Source organism: Erpetoichthys calabaricus, chromosome 12, assembly GCF_900747795.2.
Source record: "Erpetoichthys calabaricus chromosome 12, fErpCal1.3, whole genome shotgun sequence".
Lineage (NCBI taxonomy): Eukaryota > Metazoa > Chordata > Cladistia > Polypteriformes > Polypteridae > Erpetoichthys > Erpetoichthys calabaricus.
This window is the reverse complement of record NC_041405.2, coordinates 54,990,433-55,017,399: the sequence shown is the minus strand read 5'-3', so window position 1 is coordinate 55,017,399 and position 26,967 is coordinate 54,990,433. Positions and strand designations below refer to the sequence as shown.

The 26,967-nt window shown below is 37.4% G+C and overlaps 1 protein-coding gene across 1 annotated transcript in view; it reads right to left on the bottom strand.

The window, feature by feature from the left end:
* gcat (glycine C-acetyltransferase) overlaps positions 1 to 25,748 on the bottom strand; it is a 41,053-nt gene extending 15,305 nt beyond the window's left edge. The window contains exons 1-4 of the mRNA XM_028815584.2: positions 25,502 to 25,748; positions 11,502 to 11,632; positions 11,265 to 11,366; positions 9,184 to 9,330 (exon numbers count right to left, since the gene is read on the bottom strand). Of these exons, the coding sequence (XP_028671417.2) occupies positions 9,184 to 9,330; positions 11,265 to 11,366; positions 11,502 to 11,632; positions 25,502 to 25,703 (582 nt within the window). The 5' untranslated portion in view covers positions 25,704 to 25,748. The remainder of the gene's footprint in view (positions 1 to 9,183; positions 9,331 to 11,264; positions 11,367 to 11,501; positions 11,633 to 25,501) is intronic.
* Positions 25,749 to 26,967: the final 1,219 nt, after the last annotated feature.

Sequence of the window (26,967 nt, the reverse complement as noted above, 5' to 3'; positions counted from 1 at the left end):
ATCCCTATAACTTTGTGCGCAAAATCAATCTTGGTTGTTTAAAACTGAGAATGTTAAGGAGAAGACTGTTGCACCTGTAAATGCTTTACTTGCTGATAGTGAAATTAACAGCTAACCGAAATGACTATTAAATAAATCTGAGTTAAATACTTGTAACATAACACAGTCAAGCCCAACTGTGAGAAACCCAAGGCAGGAAACAGACCTGGACAGGATACAAGTCCACTATAGCGCTTACTTACAAGTTTCATAAATTAAAATTCCACTTACTGTTAAATTGTACCTAAACTATTTTAGACAGCCATTTTTAAAGAGACTTAAGGAATATCTTGGATTTACTAAATAAATGTGAAAATAGCATGGTGGGGAAGGTTCAGCACCTAGTTTACCTTATGAGGAAATATAAATCTCGTATTCTGAAATTCAGTAAATAGGATACAGTCTCTGTTCAGAAACATCTAGTCAGACAAAAAAACGTATTGTGCAGGATTCACAGTGTGATCTTTTAGAAAATTAAACAAAAAAATTCAATGCTTCAAGAAAATAAATACAAGAAACTACCTATATTATTAACTACCCATTAATAAAGTGAACAGACCTCATCGTGGCGAGAATAAGTTTAGTGTTTTGTGTTTTTTAATTTTTGGTCTAATTTCTCCACCTTTTTCATTTTTACATTTAAAATAATTATCACAAGCAAAAGTTAAAATAATTGGGGTTTAATGCACATGAGTATTGCTGTGAAGGAGCAGTCCTTTTAGCATTGGTTACTGCTATCAACAGCCGCTAACTAGAAAAAGAACACCCTGAGAAGAATAATTCAAAACTTAGCAGATGCATTACCATATAGTTAAAAGAACACAAACTGAAAATATGAATGTGGGAAAGCAAAAAACAAAACACACCACACACACACACAATGTGCCAGGCAGTGCATGCTTTCATTGCAAAGTTATAAGATGTTATGCAACCTTTTCATTATCTTACATTTAGTAAATATCAGGCATGTTTTGAAATGTGCAGTATTTTCTTCATTCTCCATTCCCAATTTTTCCAATATGGAGTAATACATGGAGTCAGCTCTTATCCAGACAACATTATTACAAAGGGCAAATCCTGGATGAGACACCAATTCAAAGGGCACACTCACACAAAGTAACTTATTCATATTGTATTCAAAAATTTCACAACTCCAATTAACCAGAAACATTTTGGGACTCAGGAACAAACTAGTGTGCCTGGAGAAAACTCAATAATCAGGCCTATTAATTCCAAAATTATATTTATACTCAGTCTATGTAATTAGTGAAAGACGGAAATGTATATGATAGGAGCATGCCAATACAAGGCATTCTCAATTTTTTGGGCCTTTAACTGGACTGTGGTATCTGAATATTATTACATGCATTGCCCCACCACCTTCTCAGGACGAAAGAGTACAGAAAAAATATACAACGCAGAAATACTGTTACTTGAAAAATTTTCCAAAGTTTGCAGGATGTTTTTGCAAGTAGCATAAGTCATGCAGCTCTCTTATTAGCTTATCATGTCCTTTCTTTTAAAAAGACACATTAAGCGCTGTCACATACGTGCGCATGGGAGGCAGCTAGAAGGACCAAAAGAAGGCAATTCCATGCCAGGTCAGGAGGTGGCAGGGTGAAATAACCCTTTCTCTTTTATCCCTGTAGACCAAACACGGGAAATTCTGCTTGAGACCGCTGACATCACTTCCACTGACCTGCCTTAAAACCTAGCCAACTTCCTTCTGTGAATCAGTAATGCTTTGGACTCGATCTGTACACTACTGTGCCTCCAATTTTCACTTTTGTAGCCTTTAATCAAGGATACGGGTGGATGCCCCAAACCTTTTTTACATGTCAAGGCACATTCTTTTATATTGGTATAGTCAGCAGGATGTTTGCCTCCTTGTAGAACCAGGAGCAGATTCAGAAGGAAGCCATGGCAATAAACAACCAAGACCTTCAACCTTTAAGGACCCAGATGGAAAGTACTGTTCCCGAGTTGCCGGGTACACTACTGTGCCTTCAATTTTCACTTTTGCAGCCTTTATTCAAGTATACAAGTGGCCGACCCAAACCTTTTTTACATGTCAAAGCATATTCTTCTAAAGCGCATAAAGCAAAATGCACCTTGGATTCAGTCAGTCAATTCCTTGAGTAAGCAGCTCCAAAATGGATTTCCATTTCTTCCCATTTTCTGCCAAACATTAATGTATGTAATGTAATATAAAAGGCAATGTGTTAAATGAAAAAAACTTTCTCTCTACCATCGTTACAAATGGCCCAAATCATTATCCAGCAGAATTGATCTATTATTGTACAGGCAATATGCTTATGATCGTCACTTCTTTTTCACAATATTCCTACTAATTATGGCGGCACGCATTCGGAAGTGCAATTCTTTCAGAGATTTGTATATATTCCTTGTTTGTTCCAAAAATACATTCTATTATTTATTGCTACTATTATTGAAATGTTTAAATCAATAACATCTCTCTAAGAAAGACACAACCCACATAAAACAAGGGTCAGCAGTCAATGCCACCTAGGAATAAAATTTTTTATGGGAATCACTGATATTTATTGGTAATTATGTTGAAATGCCGTATGCAAAATATACTTTCATTTGCATAGCCATGGAAATATTGTAAGTTGCTCAGCTTCAGGTCTACACTTGCCTTTCACTGCATCTTCTGTTTAGTATGTGCAAAAAAAAAAAAAAAAGCTTCTGTTGTAAAATTATCGTGTAATGTGTTCTGTTATTTAAGTGTTATTTAATGCATTTACTTTCTTAAACATTTAGATATTACATGCATTGACAAATATATCTGCTTGCACTTTTCTCTGGTGTATGAATCTGGACAAAGCTCTAGCAAATAAAATTACTAAAAGGTTTCCTGCTAAATTTTGCTAAAATTAAACTTTTCCAAAGACTGACACTTGCTATCTGATTGTTAATAATATGTACGTCACCACCAACAGCTTCCTGAAGTCTTAGGTCTGGATGCAAAAAGTGCCTTTTATAAAGCCAAATGAAATTCTTTATTCAATGCATATACACAAATTTAGATTTGGATCCAAATACAGTATATATAGGCATGAATTAAACCAAAATCCTCTGGCCCAGAAATCTGAGCTCAAGTAAACAATATAAATATTATCATTTCCAAAAGTGCAACCAGACAGGCCTGTCATTTGTCACCAGTGCCATTGAGCTCTTTACCATCAACTTCCACAAACAACCAGAGACTTTGGGTTTTGTAAGCAAGGGAACTGAACAAAAACTCTCTTTTTATAAATAGCATATGGAACTTTTCACCACTGAACCATTGCAGCTTCTTAAAAACAATGTATTATTAGGCAAGGCTGTGAAGAATTGAAAAAGTTTACAGAAAACACCCTGATAATGTAAAAAGTGAAAAAGAAAATGTTTTATCAGTGACAAAAATGTGTGTCGGGCAGCACGGTGGCGCAGTGGTTAGCACTGCTGCCTCGCAGTTAGGAGACCCGGGTTCGTTTCCCAGGTCCTCCCTGCATGGAGTTTGCATGTTCTCCCAGTGTCTGCATGGGTTTCCTCCCACAGTCCAAAGACATGCAGGTTAGGTGCGTTGGCGATTCTAAATTGTCCCTAGTGTGTGTGCTTGGTGTGTGGGTGTGTGCCCTGCTGTGGGCCAGCGCCCTGCACGGGGTTTGTTTCCTGCCTTGCACCCTGTTTTGGCTGGGATTGGATCCAGCAGTTAGGATATAGCGGGTTGGATAATGGATGGATGGATGAAAAATGTATGTGTATTAGTCCACATTAATGGTAATGTTTTTAACCATGCAGCGGTTACAGTTACAATGGGGAACAAAAAATCCTGGGCCTGAAACATTTGGACCATGACAAATTAAAAATGTTACAATAATAGAACATTGAGTTTGTGCAAAAGTTCTACATTTATAAATAATGTAAAATATGGGCACATTTCACGTTTCCCTTTGTTTATACATTTCAAGTCCTGAACACATTCCAATGACAAATGAATATTTAACTAGTACAATAAGAGAAATTAAAAAGAAAAATAATGTACTTTCATGGTAAGTAAAATTCTAAATGAACAACTTTAATTTCCTCGTACTTAACAGCTGTGAAATTGTAAAAATATAAATGAATATCTACAACAGAGATATTGTAGCGGACAGATTAGCAATCAATTAAACTGAAAAAGATAACATGAAGTTATCTTAGAAGCACATTTCATTCTTCTGACATCTTTTACTCAAAATCAATGAGTAATGGAGTTATTGTGAATGGCAGCAATCCAGGTTTTTTGGTTGCATACATGGTCTGGCAGACATGCAGTGGTGCATATCTTTCCTGGCAAGAATGATGTAAATTACAGAGTACTAACAGCTATCTTCTGCATTTTATTTGTGTCATGTAGTAACAGTACTTTCTGTACCTCTCCAGAACACACAGTGTAGAGACAAACACTGGATATATTTAATTTGCAACATCAAGTGACAAGGAGTTTCCCTTCATCCAACCCTACTACCATTTACTTTTAACACCCCATTCTATTGTACTTAACCAACTTCAATTCCATTTTTAGTGTAGAGTTTAAATCTTGTTTACAGTATGTTTATGCTGACTCACAGAAAGCAGCATGCTGATGAACTGGTTAACATACTACCCTACTCCCAAACTAGTGGTACTAGAATAGTATCGCATGAATGGTTAAAATGTATCTAAGACAAAACCTGCAGCTTTTATAAAATGGCAATGGACAGTGAATATTTTCTCTAAAAACAGTCATATGCTAAAAATCCAGCATGTGCTTGTGCTTTTGGAAGGTCTACTTAACTGGCAAGTCTGAAACAAACAGCTATGAAAAAGTATAAACGCAAAGAAATTATTAATGAGATGCTTAAAGACGCTTGAAGACATCAACTTGTTCAGCCTTATTTTCAATTCTCAGCCATCCTGGCTTACAGCATTTGCTCCTCGGTAATCAGCTGAAAAAAGCAGAGTTCTGAACACTGCTGTAGTCTCTGTTTTACAACTGGTATTTTCTGTTATCACTGGAGAGTATAAGTGATCAATATTAAAATTAAAATAAAAAATAATAAAAAATTAAACACAACTCTTTTTTTGGGCTTGAATTTTATTTTCTTATCAATCAGGTGAAATGTTGCCTAACCTTTGTTGTTTAAAGGGAGTTAGCACGCCCTGCTATATACACGGTGTTCCACAAATTTTGATCATTAAAATTAACCAGATCATTATTTCCTGTGAATAGCTTTACACATCAGTTTGAAATTGTTCATATACTTAGCAGTCACAATTACACAACAACGTGAAGACCCATCCATTTCAACATTAGCAACCCCTGATAAAAAATGTACAAGACAGTATCAGGTTGTCAGACCTCATCTAACATTAGCTGGGAGAATTAACACTTCTAATAATGAATATCCTTCAAAAATGTTAATACATTTTTCAAAATATTACTACATACTTATTGTAAATATATCACAAATGATTTTAAAAATTTCCAATTGAAATTGATCAGTTAAAAATCAAAAATGGCCGCAGGCAGAAACATCAACTCTTAGGTCCCATTCACACCTAAGTGATTTTCTAGTGTCTTATCAATACCCCCGAATGACCCCTTTACTTCTTGAGAAGTTACTTGCCATTGTTTTCAAAGACACCATTTACACCAAAACATTTTAGCAGTGAGCGATGTAGAAAACTCTTGCATGGAGCAGTTTGGGTGTTTTTCACCAAACACTTGTTCTATTAAAAGCAATGGTAAAGGGCATAAAAAAAACTAGTAAAAGAAAACAGAAGTGCATTTTGGAAGCGTTTTTACAGAAAGTCATAACCTCTTCCTGGATAAAGTAGCTCATTGAAAGTTGGGAAAAAAATGCTGGTGTTGCCATGCACTCAAGCACACTGGTCTTCTAGTGACGACTATTGAGGGACAGATTATGGTACGTAGCTTAAAAGCTTGCAAGTAACAATGATTCAACAAAAGTTACAGGTGTTCATTTAGTTTTCATCAGGTTAAAGTTTAGTACAGATATTTTAGAAAACAGCTCTGTGCTCTCATTCCGTCTCTTCCTCACAGTGCCATATGGGATTTTGCAAGTGCGCATGCATTTCTGGATGGATTGGTATTATTAAGCATGGTGAACTGAAAATTATTACCTATTTTAACACTGAATACTTAAAATGTGTAAGTAATATTTCTCAACTAGGAATATATGTTTCATCCTTTATGAAGTAAATAACATCCATCACCTTTTTCATTCCCAATCCAACCCACAGCTGAACACTGCCCGGTGTACCACCAGATCATACTGTTACAAAATATCCTTAATAAGTAACTGAATTAAAACTAAAAGAATACTTTATTAAAATGTTTGTGTTACCGGACTGCACACAGCCCACTCTTTTCTGCTTGGTTGTGCAACTGAGCCCTGAAATGATCGGCGCACCATCCGTCACATGCACTTCTTGCTTTACACCCAGTACATTTAGTATTAGATATGCAAGTTAAACAATTTACTAAAATTTTCCTAACCTTCCCTCAATGTCTGCTGTGGAAGCTATATAATCTTGCAGTGATGAAAATATACTTACAATTGTTAGAGAGTGACTCTTTATTCAATACAGTAGTGCATCCCCAGATAATCGGAGGAAAGAGCCAACACATTCTTAAGTCACGCGGCTGCTAACTTGGGCCCATCTCTCCATGATGCTTTGTCCCCAACATGTGAACCATCAGGCCACCCAACTCCTACCTCCTCGTCTGCTCTGCCATACACAGTACTTCAGCTCCTTCATATAGTTCCTGTCATCCACTCAAAATCCTCCTCACACTGGTTGCATTTCACCATCACCTTATACTTCTGGAATTGCCGGACCTCTCAACCCTCGTGGCACATTTCAATGGCCCATGTTGCAGATGCCCAGCCCCTGGACAGCACTCCCTAGAAAACCATGGAACAGACAGGATGCTTCTAGAAAGTTCACGGTCACTGGCTCCATTTCATCTCTAAGTGGTATCCTCCTATAGAAACACTGCATGGATCTGGCCCCAAAGAAATGGATAAATGCTTCAGTCTACAGTCTTCTCTGATTTATCTTTGTGTTTTATTGTTTTAAAGATAATATTATTAATTTTTTTCTAAATTTATCTATTATTTTGTTGGTTGTTACAAGGATACACTACATTGAGAGAGTACTGTGTTGTGAAGTCTTTATTGTAATACCTATTATATGTGGATTAAGTGTATTTTTTCATGTCTAATTAAGGGCAGCAAAACTGTTTTGGGCCAGCCCTGTTATATTAGAAACAAGACATTTCCATTAGAATTTAAGAGAGTTAATGGAAGGTAGCTACAGGTAAAATAAATTCTTTATCAATATGTGTGAAGCATTAAGCTGACAACTGTACACAGCACCCATTGTTCTTGACTCAGTTTATTAAAAATGTACATGGGTTAGAAATTTAATTGTGGAAACTGTCATCATACACCCGTCTCACTGGTTCAAGTTTTGGGGATATCCCAAGCTCAGACCTTTTTGGAATACATTTTTGCATATTCTCTTGAAAGCACAGTAATCATCAACAGCAATGTTTGGAGTAACACTCAATGGGACTCTACTGCTTAATGTACAATTAATTGTGCTACCAAGCACTGTATTTCCTGGGCACTAATCTGTCTGCCACAATGTGAAAAAAGAATGTCACGTTTCACATAAAATTAGGAAAAAAATCAAATTCACTTAAAGAGAACTTGTCCAAAACACCTTTACAATTTGGCAGACTTTTATTAATGATGACCCTAAATTAACCCTCACAACGTCTTTGCATCTAAGTTAACGTTTTTGTGTTTGAAATTAGCAGAACTGTCCTAAATTTAATCTGTTCAGGATGAAACCTTGCAACTTTTCTAACATTATCTCAAATTAACGAAAAAACAAAAAGAAAACAATTTAAACTTACATAGCTTCTAAAAAAGTTTTACCTTACCATGAAGTTTGGTTTAGTTTTGGCTCACCAATGACTTTAATGAATTTTCTACTCCATTTAGCGTACTTTGGTTGATCACCATGCATAAAAACATCCGAAACAATATGATGATTTTTAGTCAAATATCAAGTATCTTATTCAAAAAGCAAAGACATTTGCAAAAAAACTTTCCGAATATCACATTCTTATACAACTGTTACACATTTTAAAAACGTTGTGTCACTTTTGACCTGCCACCATGTTTCATGGATTTTTCAGCTGCATTTACAGTAGTTTGTTTGTTCACAACCCATAAAAACACAGCAATTGTCATCTTTTCATCTCAAACATAAAGTCTTATAGCAAATTACCATATATTTACAAAAAGCCAAACAATTTCAAAATAACAGATTTCTGTACAACTGCAACAAATTTTGAACCCTGCTATGTTCTTTGGGTCCTTTTGGCCCACCATATTCTTTAGTGGATTTTATTCTTCATTTAAGGTGGTTTATTCGTTCACAGCCCATACAGAAATCCTAAAAGTCATCTTTTTAGCTCAGATATGTAAAGACTTTTAGTAAAGTTGCCTAACTTTAAAAAAAGCAAACTACTTTCTAAATGTCAGATTTTTGTACAGCTGTTACACATTTTGAACACTACCATGACTTTTGGGTCAGTTTTGACCCACTATTGACTTTAATTGATTTTTACAGGATTTAAGCTCCTTTGTTTGTTCATAACCCATAAAAACATCCTACTTGTCATCTGTTATATACAGGTAAGTTAGGATCAACTGTACTATAGGTTAAGATGGGTAATCAATATAAAATAGGTCTGTGGTGAAAAATGCAACGTTCAGGAACACCTTAAAGGGGGTGCAAGAATCAGACAAAAAAGAACATCCTTAGACAAAACATCAAGTCAGCACTAGGAAGACATTGTGAGGGTTAATTTTGAAGGTAAGGAGGCCATTACAACGCCTTTATATGTAACTACTTCATATGAACTTTTTTAATATCTTGATATCTACTTCAGATTTAATTACACTTAGAAGGCCAATGAAAAGTAATTTATAAAACAAATAAAAATGTAAAAAAAGGAAAAACATACCATTTAAGGGTCTATTAAAAATAAGCTCTTATAAACATCAATGGTACCTGAGCATCCTTCAACTTGTTTTCAAGGTCGGTCAGGTCCAGGTGCCGATATCTGTACTTGTTGGCTTTGCACAATCTGATCCCATCAATGATGGATGCATGATTTAGCTCATCTGAAAGAATGGCATCTTCTGGAGTCAAAAGAACCTGCATGAAAATCCACAAAAAGAAAATTCTACATGTAACAATGTTGTCTTTTCACCTAGGTGTTAAATTGGATTTCTGGAGAGCCAAAGTAGGGGGACCTCTTTGCTCCAACCAATTTATTTGAAGGGGTGGTAACACTGCCACAGGATTAACTGCAAAACTATAGAAACTTGTAAATTATTTGCCTTTAGTGCACGTATGGATCATTCAGACTGTACAAAATACAATTTAGATGCATACATTTAAGAAAATAACATCAGCAATAACAGGCACCATAAAAACAATCTTTGATATCCACTACTGGAATTGTTTTTTCTTCCATGAACAGTGATTAATCAGGGAATGAGACACTGAGCAGGATCCAAACAATGAAGAACCACATAATAAGCATGAAAAAAAGAAAATCAGAGTGCAATTAAAGTCCGCATTTTTTTTTTAAAACTGCATCTTCCTGTCTGTATTTCAATGATGAGGCTGAATTTTTGGAAATATCCAGCCCTGGAGAACATTTTCAAAAGTATCACTTTTCAGAGGTTAAAAATGCTGGGTTAGTATGGACTACAGGAGAAAACAGAGCCGAATGTCTGTGTTTTTAAAAGAAAACATAGTGATGTGGATGGGGCCTTAGTCCTATCTGCATTGTGTGTCCTTCTGTTTCAATAAAGCATTTGAAAATACACAACATGAAGAACTAAGAAACACAACCAGCTGAAGTTGTGAACATTTTGAGTATGTACTTGGAAAAGTCTACTATTTTTATACATGTCTGACATGATAAGAGCTCTATCGCATTAAATTAACAGCAAGAACTGACTGCTAATTAAGAAACTGATTGGGACTAAAACTGGTAACCACTGCAGCCCACCAAGAACTGATTTATGGTACTTGTAAAGGTTTTATTCTCTCATTCACTTTCATGTTCCCCCCGATCTGATGCAGCGGTTTTCAAATAAAGCTATAACAATGACAGACAGTACCAATAAGCGCAGCTCACTACTCAAAACGGTAAATGTAGGAAGCACCCAGAACTGAACCCGTGACCTCTTGATTATGAGCCAGCAAGTCTTACCGCTGCACCACCAAAGAGGTTGTGTCAGTGTCATACCCGAACCTGATTTCTTTTTCTTCAGTTATATTCTTGAATAAAAGCGCATTTGTTTTGTTATACTTGTACCTTTTGTGAAGGTGTTTATTTGATATTTGGACTTCAGTCTTCACACATTATACACTTCATGTCAAAATTTTGTCATTAGTACTATAACATGAAAAAAGTTTCTATTTTAGGTATGTGTTCAACATTTCCTGTCATCCTACACTTACCCAGATCATTGTAGACACGGAACACACATGAAATGCATGTGTTCCAAACAACGATATATTATTTACCCTATACAACTCCAGGCACCTCAAACCCAGACAAACAGACTTGAGCTGGGAGAACTTTTTGTCCGAGTTGAGCTGCGGCAGTGGGGGGCATAGGATAACAGGCTACTTGCTGCATGTGCTGATCAACACATTTGCAAAACAAAAGACGCTAATGGAGAGGTGTGAAAGAATTTAAGGTGGCCCGAGATTAAGAGTTTTTTTGTAGGCTTCAGGGATTCTAGTATTAAACTATTCCATTAATTTTTTTCAATTCCTTTGTGTTGATTCTATGTTAAAATTTGTGATTCAATGTGTATTTACTTAATGATTTATGTATTCATTTTATAATTACATGTTTTTTAATTGTGACTAATCACATCTAATTACATACATTATGCGGCCCTGGATGCAACAATATTTTTTAACGCATTAAACAGGGCGCATTAATCGCAAAAAGGAAAACATTAACTTTCCCAGGCCTAATATATATTTCTTTAAATGTAAAACAAAGCTAAAACAAGGCAAACTTTATTACTTTATTTTTTCCAAAATCTGGATAGCCATGGTACCTCAAAGATTCCGGCATTGGCATCAAAGCAACTGGCATATAAAATTGCATCATCTCGCTGGTGAAATTCTGCAATTTTTTGTTCCAGGTTTTTGTGTAGATCCTGAAGAAAAAGAAAAAAATATATATAATTTATCACACCTTTCCATCCAAAAAAAAAGAACAAAAATACACACACATTACTACTCATGACCTCTGCACCAACATTTACTATTAAAAAAAATTGCTTAAGACCTGCCTGTGTGCCACATATGAAGCGGACAGAGCTAAGACCTGCACCATAATCCCTTAGTGCTGCTATTCCTGCTGCAATTACTGCTGGATGACTAGACAGCCCAAGGTAGTTGTTAGCACAAAAGTTCAGCGTATCTGGGGAAAAAAAAAAAAAAAAAAGGGTCAGCATTTAGTTTATTTTCTATTGTTCACAGATATGATTATCCAGCTAAACCTCCAATTCACACCAAACTGCAGGCTTGGAAAAGTGTACATGCAACTACACATCATACGTTTGAATACTACCCCCATCTGCTGTCTACGTGCAGTTTGCACATTCTCCCTATATGTTTCAGGACTTACCCTGCATATCCCCAAACATATGCACTTAGGTTAAATGGCAATTGGTGCCAAGAAATCATCAGTGGGCCCTATGATAGGCTAGATCCCACCCTACACCCAGTGTAGCAGGGATTGATGCTGGCTCCCTGTAAACTTGAATTGGATTACATTGATTTGAAAATTTGAGAATACTACGTATATCAAGTTTCTAGATTTCCACAGCAAGGAGCTACTTTGGCCACACACTACCTGTGCATTAAAAACAATATCCTGTCCTCAACTTCACTCCCACAGTAAAGTGCTGTTAAGCAAAGTCAAATAACATCCTGCAGCAAAAAAGGCAGGCTGTCCCATTTAAGTCAAGAAACCAACAATTTTAAACAGAAGAGATTACATTTTTGATAATGAATTGGTTACATGCACAACAGAAATAAACACGTATAGTTTGCTGTTCACACATTTGGAGCTCTTTACCAGTTTTATACAATCATTAATCTAAAGGCCAAACAGAGCGTCATGATAACTGCTGTTTGAAATAAAGATACAAATTCATAATACAAGTATTATAAATACATTTGTATTTTATTTGCAAAAACAAAATACATACAATAATGATGCACTCAAAGATACTTCTGCATAAGCAGAACAGAAATTCATTCATTCATGGCAAAAAAAAGTATTAAACTAAAAAAGAAATTTGTCTCTTTACACAAAATGTACATTTATTAAAACTTATTCTGGATGCAGCCCCACAGGTGACCCAGAACAGCATACAAAACTAAACAGATGCTTCAATATTAAACACACTTCCAGGTTTGATTCCTGCCTTGTGACTAACATAGCCAGGAAAGCCTCTGGTCTCCATTACCCTGAATTGGTCATACAGAATAAAAAATGAAATTATCACATAAAATATAACCATAATTGAGTTGCTAGGCAAAGTTAACTGTGTTTATAAAGGCCAACAAGATGTTGGGTTATAACATGTGCTACTAATAACTACATAAGTACTGTATTATAATAGTGGATATTATCTTGGAGCTCAAATGGCATGAATGAACCAAAACAAAATTACTTGATTTTGGAACAAGCACGTATTCATATGCAGAACTGCAGCTTTTTGCTATAAACAGGACAGATGTGTACGATAGTTTTGCATTGTGTTTTGTTGGCAAAACTCACTTTAATGTATCTGATATGTAGCACATGTATACAGACATGCTGGCAACTACAATTCTCAAACCAAATTTGATATAGCCATTTTGAACATGATTTTTTTTTCCACATACATATAATGGTACTGTAATCTTAAATTTTAGTATAGTGACTGTCTAAGTCCAAACCATTCAGTTTCAACTGAAAAGTTTATTCCTTCAAGAAGCCTCTGTCAAACCGTGATCAAGAGATTTCTCCACAACATGACGTACAGTACAGAATAAGTAACAATTCTACCAGACTACTTTTCCTGGATGTTTGGAGGGAGTGGGGTCAATCACTTTCTTTTACATGGACTCATCAATACATGTACAATACACAAATAAAATACTGTATACTGATTTAAGGCTGACTTGTTTCAACTTTTGAAAAGGGAACAGTTCTTCTAAAATTAAATGCTTTTCTATATTTCACCTTGAGTAATGCTTATGAAAATACAACCCAATGAAGCAAAATTACATCTGGAGCATGTAGTATTTTGTCTGGCATATTACTTGTGTGCTACAATAAGGTGCTCAATTTCATTTATTTTTGCAGTTATCTTACTGTGTTTGCACAAATTAGAAAAAAAAATGAATTAATTTTAACAGAGAGGATTTTTCTACTTTTAGATAATCTAAAATATCATACACCCATCAAGTTATGGGAGGTCAGTTTTCATTGTATTTCAAATGCTAGAGAACAATACACAAAATGCATTTCTGACTTGTCACCATGCCAGGACTTGTCCCCATCATGTGCTACAGCTCAAAATGTTGACTCATTAAATGAAGTATCACCATCTTTGATGTTCCAAGGAGAAGCTTAACCTTACAGATATAGACTGGGTGAATTTAAGAATAGTTTCATAAATGGGGATGAAATAACTCAAACAAGGGAAGTATGATGCTGCTTCTTCCACACCAAAACAATTCAATTCAAAGTGTAAGCCAGTGCCAGTGAGATCATGATGTTGATGTAGGTCAATATTGCTTACATGCCTCAAAAGATCCACATAATTAGTCAATATTACACTGATTTAATTTTGTGTTTGTGGCAGTCAATCAAAGAAAGTGACAAAAATAAGCAGTTGACCATCTCCCCCTCGTTATTTCCCCCACAAAAAGGATCTATCTTAGAATGTATGGGTTACAAGGCTGTTCTACAAAAGTGTGGATTGAATGTCATTGCATTCAGTCCATTCTCCAGACCTGGCTCTGTACATCTACACCTGTCCTCCAATATAAAGGACTTGAAGATTCAGTCATATGAAAATGCATAATAATTTACTTTCAACAAAAAAGATAACAGTGGTACGTCTTTCATTCCCTAGGAACATCTGAGTACTGGGGTGTTTTCCAAACAAAGATTTTTAGTGAAGCAGTATTTAGTTGTATGAAATTAAATCAAATGTGAAAAATTGGCTGTGCAAAAATTTGGGTACCCTTGTAATTTTGCTGATTTGAATCCATGTAACTGCTCAATACTGATTACTTGCAACACCAAATTGGTTGGATTAGCTCGTTAAGCCTTGAACTTCATAGACAGGTGTCCAATCATGAGAAAAGGTATTTAAGGTGGTCAATTGCAAGTTGTGCTTCCCTTTGACTCTCCTCTGAAGAGTGACAGCATGGGATCCTCAAAGCAACTCTCCAAAGATCTGCAAACAAAGATTGTTCAGTATCATGGTTTAGGGGAAGGCTACAAAAAGCTATCTCAGAGGTTTAAACTATCAGTTTCAACTGTAGGGAATGTAATCAGGAAATGGAAGGCCACAGGCACAGTTGCTGTTAAACCCAGGTCTGGCAGGCCAAGAAAAATACAGGAGCGGCATATGCACAGGAATGTGAGAATGGTTACAGACAACCCACAGATCACCTCCAAAGACCTGCAAAAACATCTTGCTGCAGATGGTGTATCTGTACATTGTTCTACGATTCAGCGCAATTTGCACAAAGAACATCTGTATGGCAGGGTGATGAGAAAGAAGCCCTTTCTGCACTCACGCCACAAACAGAGTCGCTTGTTGTATGCAAATTGCTCATTTAGACAAGCCAGATTCATTTTGGAACGAAGTGCTTTGGACCGATGAGACAAAAATTGAGAAGAACACCGCATTCCAAGAAAAACACCAGCTACCTACTGTCAAATATGGTGGAGGTTCCATCATGCTGTGGGGCTGTGTGGCTAGTTCAGGGACTGGAGCCGTTGTTAAAGTCGAGGGTCAGATAAATTCAACCCAATATCAACAAATTCTTCAGGATAATGTTCAAGCATCAGTCACAAAGTTCAAGTTATGCAGGGGTTGGATATTCCAACAAAACAATGACCCAAAACACAGTTCGAAATCTACAAAGGTATTCATGCAGAGGGAGAAGTACAATGTTCTGGAATGGCTGTCACAGTCCCCTGACCTGAATATCACTGAAAATCTATGGGATGATTTGAAGCAGGATGTCCATGCTCGGCAGCCATCAAATTTAACTGAACTGGAGAGATTTTGTATGGAAGATTGTTCAAAAATACCTCCATCCAGAATCCAGACACTCATCAAAGGCTATAGGAGGTGTCTAAAGGCTCTTATATTTGCAAAAAGATGGCTCAACTAAGTATTGATGGAATATCTCTGTTGGGGTGCCCAAATTTATGCACCTGTCTAATTTTGTTATGATGCATATTGCATATTTTCTGTTAATCCAATAAACTTAATGTCACTGCTGAAATACTGCTGTTTCCAAAAGGCATGTCATATATTAAAAGGAAGTTGCTACGTTGAAAGCTCAGCCAATGATAAACAAAAATCCAAAGAATTAAGAGGGGTTCCCAAACTTTTTCATATGACTGTATGTGTGCTTTGTATTGAACATAGGCTTTTCACCACTGAAAGAGGAGAGGCAGATCTTTAATTCAAAAGCTCAATTCCATCTGAACACACTTTACACTTGTATACTACTCTGATTTTCTGGAAGTATTTAACAATATTTTAGTAAATAATGCATGTTTTTGGATGTTATGCACATACAGTATAACTGGATAACTGACATGTGGATCATGCTAAAAGAGTTACTCGAGATAACTTTATCAATGACATTTTAAATATTGCTTGCTGTTGTTCAGTTCTGCCCCCACCCTTACCAGACCCCACTGAAGCCCAATGTATCGTAAATTCTGTGATGTTTGTTTTCCATGATATTAAAAACATTTTGTCATTCATTACAAAATGCAATGGATAAGTAACAAAATAAAATATTAAAAAATCAGTGCAGCATTCTTTTAATAATGCTTTAACTGGTGAAAGCAAACTATTATTGTTAATACACAAAGAATAATACTGGAAGCAGCGCATTTACATTCTCCTACCTTTTAAAGAAGATAAAGCTAAAATGAGAGCAGCTGCATGAGTTACATATTTATAGTAACATGAACTTCATCTTTGAAATTGCATGTTTTTACTAAAAACACAAGTACACAAAGGCAAAATAACTAGTGGGTCTTTAAGTCTACTGGACTATGGAAATCACTGGCTCAATCTATTAGTGACATGTTAATGACTAAGGATTCCCGGATATTTTTCATTCCTGCATTCCCGGGAATGAAACTGCTGTAATTCCCGGGAAAACGGGAACGGCCAAACTCACATATATAGCGTGTAAAAATCGATCAAGAAATAACAGAGTTATAGTTGAAAATAATTAAGGTGGCGCCATTGCTGCAGTTTGCACTTCATCAGACAACAGCTTTGAACAGCAACTTGAAATTGCAATGCATCAGTCTGTTGCATCCGCATTATCTGTGCCAAGAAACTTGCCATCACAGAATGATGACAAGAAACTGGATGCATCAGTAAAAGCTGAAATGGTGGTGTTTCAGAGCAACGGCAAGCACAGGTGTTGTTTAGAACAAGTGTATCAGTATCTGATGACTGTGCCGCCTATTTCAGTTGAGGCAGAGTGTGCTTTCTTAGCGGCTGGCATACTCTGCATGAAGGTGCGCTCTCGCCTGGATGACCGCACGCTGCACACGTTGTGCTTTTTACGCTCTTATTACTGCAACTAACTAGATACATGTACTTATATGACAGCAAGAACTGCTTGTAGATAAGGTTAGTCTTTTATTTGTGTCAACATATTGCAGTAGTTTTATTAAAAATAAGTGTCAGCCGTTCTAAAACCGTTCACATGTGAGATGCCCGGGCACTGTGTCATCCCCGGGCGCCCGGGATTCCTGGGAATGAAATGCAGGATTCCCGAATTCCCGGGAATGGATTCCCTATTAATGACTTCTTTATAATGCCCCTTTCACTCCAAATAAAGTAGTTGATCACACGAATTCAAAATTTCTCAAAATGTCATTCCATCTTAAAAATAAAGCTCAATGTGTACAGTATGTGTGTTTGTTCTTTATATATTTCACACCTTTGGTCCATTCACAACAAAGTTTTCCACACATATCCCACTTGGTGTGTGGGTGTGTTTGTGTGTGTGTCCTGCGGTGGGTTGGCACCCTGCCCGGGATTGGTTCCTGCCTTGTGCCCTGTGTTGGCTGGGATTGGCTCCAGCAGACCCCCGTGACCCTGTGTTTGGATTCAGCGGGTTGGAAAATGGATGGATGGATGGAGTTTTAAGGACAGTGCCATCTGGTGGCTTAGCTGTGTCACTGAGGTCCAGAGAAAGTGAAACACCAGAACAGTCAAGTATGTATCTCTGCAGCCCAGAGCCTCCACCCTGGAGCTCCAAGCAGGTGGAGTTCACTCCAATGTGTAATACTTACACATGCAATGGCGGGTGCTGCAGTAAGTAAAAAATGTTATAAAATTAACAACTGACTGACTGACAGGACACATCATTAATGTAAATAAAAATCATCGATGGATTCCAAACATTTGCAAAAATTTCCTCAAAGCACCAAACTGCAGCTGTCACGTTTTTTTTTTTTAATCTCTGGCACCTCACAACAAAGCTGTCAAGCACTCTTAAAGCATTTTTGTGCTCAGTCCTATTGCTTTGTTTCGGAATCAGGGGATGATTTGTTGCTTTGTTTCAATTTCCAGTTGGATCAGTTGCATTTCACACTGCAAACTTTCAAGCAAACTAAACCTATTAATAAACACCCCATGGCTGTGTCATGAACTCCTTTAATTGGGTAGAAACATTTTTTCCAGGGAAAAAACATGGATGGTTAACAACAATTATGTCTGCATACCGCTGCATTTTCCCTAATTATTTTGTTTATTACCAAACATAGCTGTGCGAGTAAAACACCTATCATCAAACAAGTGGAAGACTATCTGAAAATTATGTGCTACTACATTTGGTACAAAAAGGACACAACTGAAATAGGTGTGTACAAAAGAAGTCCAACTCTGCTGAGGACAAGCAAGTTTCATTTAAATGTATGTTCCATATCTATTTCCCTGTAGTTACATATGTTTACTACATATGTCAAAGTATGCACATTGAGAAGACACCCCAACTCACCTGCGTACATCACTTTCCTAGTGCAAGATTAGAGGGCTTGGTCATCCATCTCACAGGACACTGCTGTTCATTTGTTGCCACCCCTGTATGTGTTCTAAATCAACCCAATAACAAGTGAATTTCTACAAGAGTTAATTGCATGCAAGAGAAGCGGTGACAAGTGCTTGGCTTGCTCAGATTGACTAGCAATATTGTTGAGCTGTTTTAGGCAAACTGTGTTACATTTGTACCTTTTTATTGTTTTTAATGCTTTGTGTTAACCTTTGACTCATTATGCTGTGAATGAGATTCCATTTTACAGACAGCAGATGCTTAGCATGGACAATTTCACCCATAATGCACAGTATTTCATGTTGTTAGATTGGTGTCAGATCACATTCATACCGCATGCAAACTGCTCCAGAGTTCACCTTGTACTGCACCAACACTAAGTACAGTTGCTTTGGTAAGACTGGCATGTTCACAGCTACTTAAATGAACCAGACGTTTGTGGAAATTGCACCAAAGTTAGAAAAAAAAAATGTGCCAAACCAATTAGGTGTGAAAACGTCTACAAACACAGCAGGAAGTGTACAAATTAAATGTGTGCAGACATTATATGCAGTGTGCAGGAAGTGCAGCTAATTTTTCGTAATCCACATGCACCTCTCCATCACTTCCCAACAAGCAACCCCACCTCGCACTGGCAATAGTACCATACGTCATCAATGTTTTGAAATGATGATGTGAACTTTTAAGACATCGCACAGCCCTAACGGGAATATAATGTATTTAGACAGAAACTGTTAAATTCCAAGAAAAGAAAACATCCACCCTTTTAAGACTGCGGATTCATGTAAAACTTTGTAATGAACCAAGATATGGAGTTTCACAACCATGAACTTCAGAGTAGTAAAACGGGAAGAGACTTTCTTTTGGGGAAATTCAGCTACAAAGCCCTGTGTTTTGTAACACCCTTGACTTCTGCAACGACTGAAAAAGCTTCTAAGTGACCAGTTTCATTAGAAGTGCTTTTGCAAATCTATATATTCCTCTCACCTCTCAAACAAACAAAAGTCCTGTCTTTTCTTCTAATTACACAAATACACTTACTTTGGTTGGGCCATCAGCTTTAAATGGGAACTAAGTGGATTAGCAGTAACAAACCAGGAGTAGGGAGGACACAAGAACATTGTTACACAAAAAAGTGTTCTGATTATAAAAGCCAAAGGGTTTTAAACTACAGTACAGAAGTTCAACAGCCCAATTTAGTTCAACATTTCACATTTGACCAAGTTTACAAAATATCACTGAGTCAAATTTAAGTTCCTCAAAGTACTGTTTTCAATATTATTGCTAGTCTTTCACATTATGGTACAAGTTCAGAAATAGAAATACATGCTTCAGCAAGCTTTGAGAGCACAATGATGTGACAATTAAGCTATGAGTTACTGCTGTTTTAAATTTGCTTTGTCTCGCAGTTGAATGAGGTATTAGAAACAGAGTAAAATAGGTAACTGGCTTATAAACACCACATGTAACCCAGTTAAGGAAATGCTATCTTCTTGTTCATTCTTTGAAAGTGATGGACGTGGCTGCATAGTTATCTGCTCAGCCATCCATCCATTTTATATCCAGTTTAAGGGTTACACGGAGCCAGCAACTATCCCAGCAGCATTAGGTGCAAGCCAAAAACCATCCTTCTCTACTGCAGGGCACATTTTCAGATACTTAACTAATTCCAGTACAACATACAATTTAAAGGTCCAGTTAACCTAACCTGTGTATCTTTAGGATATGGGAGAAAGTAAAATGGAGCAAGTGGAGGAAATCCAATACACTCCACCATGAAAATAAGGAAATTCCATGCAGGCAGAGGAAACTAAAGTTACGGGAAAAAAAAAATCAAGAAAACTTCTAAACTAATTGGCTATCTCTGTACATGTAATAATAATAATAATAATAATTCTTTGCATTTATATAGCGCTTTTCTCACTACTCAAAGCGCTCAGCAATTGCAGGTTAAGGGCCTTGCTCAAGGGCTCAACAGAGCAGAGTCTTTTTTGGCATTTATTGGATTTGAACCGGCAACCTTTTGATTGCCAGTGCAGATCCCTAGCCTCAGAGCTGTTGGACTCCTCCATATGTTCATTCCAAAATAAAATTACTGTTTCAAAAGTTTCACAAACGTTCAGCTCAGCTCTGCTTTAAAAAATGAGGCAGAGTGCTCTAATGATACAATATCTATTGCATTTGCAACAGCATACAATTGCACTTTTAAATAAGTATCGTTAACCAGCCAACCAGTTTATTGAAAGTAAAAATGCAAACATGAATCTCACAATTGCAAATTTCATAAACCTAACAAATTGACTTCTTGACAAATTAGATTTGAGAAGCATGTTGTCAAAAAAGTAGATGAGTTTTTTTGGTTTTTTTTTTAAATAAGACTAGGGGGCTTTGCTCGCCAACCCCCCAGCATGCGCTACGCGCCAGGTACTTCATATCTCTGCCGCTCGCGTATGTGGATTTCACTTTTACCAAATAACAAATCTTGTTTCATTGGGAAGAAACACTACTTTTCCCTGATGGCAACACGAATTAGACGATCTACAAGTCTCCAACTTAAAGTTTAAATCAAACGATATATTCGATCTCTTTTCACTGTTCCGTTATTTCACTGAGTAATAATTTCCGTTTGTTTGCGCTAATACAATATTTACTATCATTTTTTTGAGACTTTCGAATTTTAGTACTTTCATTATCTTTAACCTGCTCTGCATGTGGATCACATCAGCGTTTTGGAACCTCTTTACGACGTTCTACTTTGTCATCTACTCTGTCTTTTATTTCCGGCCCCGGGCGTGGTTAAATCTCTTGGCACAAAGTCTCGTCTCACGGAATGTATAAGGGTCTCTCTGAAAAAGTCATGTCTTGTCCCAGGCTAAAAAGTCTCGTCTTGTCCCTGGATTTTTTTATATAATTAGAGAGATATAAATGAAAGAATCCTGATAATCACAGATTTTACTAATGCATGTAGCATGGTTATAATTATGTTTAAATTGTGATGTTGTTAAGTACTGATTTTAAGCAGTTTTTATTTTGCACAGGCTAGATAGATAGATAGATAGATAGATAGATAGATAGATAGATAGATAGATAGATAGATAGATAGATAGATAGATAGATAGATAGATAGATAGATAGGATACTTTATTAATCCCAATGATGGGGTAGTGGATAGTGCTGCTCAAGAATCCAGTGTCCTTGATCTAAAGCCCATACCCTGCTATGTCCATATAAAAAGGCTGCATGAGTTTTCCTTCTGCTACTCAAGTTTGTTTTTTTTTTGTTTTTTTTTTGCACCAGTGCCCCCAGAGATGTGCTGGATAGCTTAACTGGCAACTCTTAATTGTTGTATGTACATTTGGAAATTGTGTTTGGTGTGTGAAGGCAAGTGTATGTTCTCTCTGTGATGAATAGGCACCTGGTCCAAGATTTGTTCCTGCCTTGTGCCCTATGCTAGCACCCCCTGCAACCCTTTTCTGGATTAACCAGGTTAGAAAATGGCATGTGGAAATCATAAGATACCAGGTAGTCCATAATGATCGTATCAGTCTTTATAAAATGCATGCTGAAATCATTAAAACTCAGGACTTACATATACTTAATGTTTGTTATCTCCTAATAAAATTTCAGCATATTAAAGAGGCAACTATCTCTTGTCTAAACCACTCTGGTCTACTCACTAATATAGCGTTTGCCAATCACTGGTTCGTGACCCAATTATGTAACATAAACTGCCACTGTTGGGTTGAAGGTTGCAATTTTTGGGTGCGCAAATAGGTCATGGTGGGTCACCTAAGCGATCAACAGCACTGTGTGATATTTATCCTCATTTGTATCAGCATACATTTCATGAACAGTGACCAAACCCCCCCCCCCATTTAACCCAGGGGGAACACTTCACACCCGAGACTATTACTTAACTTAAAAAAGCAAAACAGGGTCACAAGGCAGTAGAGCAAATGATGACAAGGAAATAACAAAAGAATAAGGGCTTACTGAAAAAACTGGCATCCAAAAATATCGGAAGGTTAAAAAAAAAAAAAAAAACTTTTGTGATTAACTATTTGAGTTTTCTGTAATTTTAACAAACTGTATTGACTAGCTCTAGCTGTTAGATAAATATACTACAATAGTCACTTAACAGCTTTACATAATTGCAGAGTTAATAGCTGTTTGCTGCCAATGTTAGACAGGATCATCAGGTAGCGGTGAGGTAAACCGTGGGTCAAGCACAGGATGTCATAGTTCCCTTCTAGGACAGAAGAGAAGCTGAACAGACACAGTTAAAAACAGTGAACTTTACACAAACCTATACAGCATGAAAGTGACAGAAAAAATACAGACTAGCCACAGAATGTGTTTTAAAAGCAGTTGGCAGCCAGGAGAAAAAAGCTCCCTGTCTGGAGTAGGGTGGTGGAACAAATTTTACGTTAGTAATGTTCTACTGGTTGACGATTGCATTGTTTAAAGATGGCCGGTCAGCTTAGCCATCATCCTTTTCTCAGTTACTGCCTCTAGAAAGTTCAGACAATTGTCTAGCATACAGTCATCCCTCCAAATTAATTTAAGTCTGTCAACACCTCACATTTTTATTTAGTACTGTATCAACAAGTCACTGCATAAAAATACAAACCCCAAGCTGCACAGTGACAGAATATATACAAACTTGTTCAACCCACAAAATATGGCACAGTTCAATTTTGCCTTTTGTTGAAAAGTGATCTATAGCATTGTGCAAGTTTTAAATAAATAATCAGGTCCCTAGAGCATGCAGACTCAGAACGGGCACAGGTGTGCAACCGAGGGTGCTGCTCCGGAATTGATTGTGGTGCCAGGATGATCGCACTCATGTGCAAAAGCAAGCAGTTCAGTCAGGTTTTCCATTCATGCCCTAGAGTGGGTGGAGGGTCACGTCTGCGTCCAATCAGGTGAAAAGAAGAGGAGTCTGCACGGCTGAGTGGGACAGTCAGAGAAATAACAAGAAACAGAAAAATAAAGAACAAGAGAAAAACAGAAAAGAAAGAGGGTGATGGAGATGAAAGAAGGATCGGGAAACGCCAGGGTGCAGAGCAGAGGAGGGAGGCAGCCAGGTGGAGAGTCCCTTGTAGGAGCATAAGGCCAATGCTCAGAGGGATGAAGAGGGCCACTCAGTTGAGTATTTTGTAGGGGAGTTGGAGTGGCCTGATGCTTATTTGTCTAAAACTGAGGAGTGTCAGCAGGAGGAGCGAGGCTTGGCATGGCACCCTGCTAGGAGCCCGTGGGAAAAGATTGACTGTGCCTGTTGGTAGGACGTCTTCTCTGTCTGCAGGATCCCGCGTGAGGTCAGCAGAAGAGACATCAGTTTTAGAAAAAAATGCACCTGGGACTTAGGATTTAGAACGGATTCTTGCCTTGGTATTTGTAACCTCATTTTAATGGATTATTTACTGCATTTTATTTAACCCCCACTGATTTTCATTGGATTATTTATTCATTTATGGATTTGAATCATTTCATTTTAACTTTGTTTTGAATTACTAACAATAAAAGCACTGACACTTTTTACACTAAGCCGTTGCTGCAGGTTTGTGTCCTAATTTGCCCAGCTCATTTCGGTCCACAACCATGGATGGTTCACGTTCAAGCTTCTCCTGAATGTAACAGGGAGCATGGAGCCAAGCCAGACCGCCAGACCTTTACAATATATGTTATTTACAAAACTAGTCACTAAATTTATGGTTTTATTGGTCTCCATGCAGGAACCCTTAATTAAACCATAATGAGCACTAAAGAGCCCCTCTGGAGGAATCACAATGTCAGATTTCATACAGACAGGTAAATTCTGGAGCTGGATTCAGCAATTCAAATAGTGATGTGTAGGCTGCACGACCCCATCAAGCCAAATCCAGTAAGATTCTACCCCTGATAGTAGTATCATCAACTGCCAGGAGGAAACAAAATGTTGAGACTTTCCTATTATCTGTGTCAATGGTTTGTTAGGACCAGCTTTGATTGCAAACCAGTAAACCAGAACCAAGGTTATAAGTAATAAAACTGTAAAACATGCATTAGTGTGCACTATACTCTAAACAGCAGAACGTGGCTACTAATTTGCTGCCAGTTGGTCGTTCATCGGTTTGTAAACGGTCATTTAATTTAACTACTAATAATCCTGCTGAGCCAGACAAGACCCATCTGCCGGACTGCCGTTACGGAAGCTGAAAATTACTATGGACTGACATCCAAGGTAATATCATCAAGGACCATGTAAGAATGTCCTTTATTTTTAACATTTAATGTGTAAAAATGTTCCTGTTGTAGGTCCTCATTTCCGTATATAACAGAGGGAGTGCAGGATTTCAGTACATTTTGTATTTTAGAAATAAGAAAGCACCGTTTCCTTTCATTCTTGGTAAGAATATAAACAAACTGTATACAAACGTTTGAACTTTCTTACTAAGCCGTTAGCCGATTGGGTCAGTCTCGACTTGTGCAACAGATAAACAAAATGCCCCTTCCGTCAGATAATCTGCGACATAGACACTGCTGAGGCAGACAATATGAAGCTTCTGGAATATGAAGCCGATACCATTCTCCTCCTACTGTAAGTTAATGGCGCACACTGATTAAAACTTTTTCAAAATCCGCATCTCCGTGCTGCAGCCTCTCATGATTACCATTCGCTCATGGTTGACCCACAAGCTCGCGTACTGCCTCGACACGCACTCAGCTGTCGCCAAAGACATGTGGACGAACCGCAATACGTAAGAGCTACGTTTTATGAAAGACAAAAAAAATAGCTGACTTAATAAATAACGTGGCGATTTCGAGATTGTGTCAGGATCTAGTGTTTGTTTGACATAATTCTTAATAGATCACACAAACGTTTACGCAGTGAATCGAGTTGGAGTCGACACCCATCTTGCTTTTGGCGAAGTACTTAAAGAAAGGAAAAGTGATCAAACGAAACTAAGTGAAGGCTCACCTTCTCGGCTGCCCTGCACTGTTATGTGCGGGCCCTGCTTCGATGTTATAATTCGCTCATTCTTCCACGTTCCGGCGCCTTTGATGCTTTGAAGCTCTGCCTCGAGTATTTTATTGGCGTTTGCTAAAGCCGACTTCAGCCTGGCTGACAGTATTTGACCTCGAAATGTAGTCGCTAAGCGCAAAAGAGGTGCTCCCAGCATGGTTGGTACTGTACAGATAAGCCAAGGAAAAAGAAAAAAATCCACTACCGCCTAGCGATCCATTTAACCAAATAGGGCGTGGCGCTGTTTGACGAATCACATCGCCCAGAGCCACCAGCCCCTCTCACCTGCCAGTCAAATCTGGAGCTCTTTAACGCGCTGGCCCGCCCTCTGTTACTACAGCACTGCGAAAACTGTTTAAAAGCAATCACCAATAAAAAAATAGCACACATTTACATGATTGTGTAGTCTTTTAATATTTTCTTATTTCTTGATCAGTCTCAGACATTTGCAGGTTCTTAGTCGGCATAGATCCTCTGTGTTGCATATCACAATTCCAACCAAATCCATCACTTTTAATTATCTCATGCAGAAGTAAAGAAAAACATTATGTAAACTTTACTTTGAAGCTCATGTTTATAAATATGTTAATTGTCTACATTGTACATTGTACATTGTAGACTCTACAATATAGAAATTCCTTCAAGATAACCTACTATTATTTGATATACAAGGGAGTCAATATAAGGCTGTGTCAGCATGCATCTGCAAAGGGAAAGGGTAAAGGTTTCTACCACACTGAAAAGTAAAAAAGGTAAAAGACGCGTTTCATATGTATAAGACTTTATCAGGTGGGCAACTGAAAAGGAAAGAGCAGTAAATGAAAATGCGGGGAAGGAGGAAACAAAGCCAGGGCAGATGAAACAAAAAAAGGTGGGAGTAGGTGAGAAAAAGCTGCCATTAGAGAAGATGAAATGAGAAATTAGAAAGTTAGTCATTCATTAAGACCTGGAAAAATAAGTGATGCCAGAGTGAGAATTAACTTATCTTCTTCTCTTTTCCTTTGAGAAGTGTCTTTAAAGCCCTGTGAAAAAACACAGACAGAGATCAACGTGGCAATGATCAGGGGTGTGAAATGTTCTACAGTAGCCTTTATGAGATCTATGATCTTAACAGCTCAAACGTGCTCTTTGAAGCAGTCTGCTAGCCATCTGCCTGTTCCACCTAGGTAGATAGCTGGACACCACCTCAAAGAAGTGCAGTAAGATTTTTAGACTAGCAAGATTGAATTTACTATAGGGACCATATACAAGGGTATTGTTGGCAACATATCGGAGGTGACACAGCCACTCCTGTTATGGTTCAAAGTGTGTAGTGAGGAATGTTGTTCTTCTCAGTGAAGTTAGCTGCAAACGAGACATTTATGTAGGTTAGGTGGCTGACGAAAGGAGGTCAAGAGAAGGTTTGGAAAAAAGGATCCTGT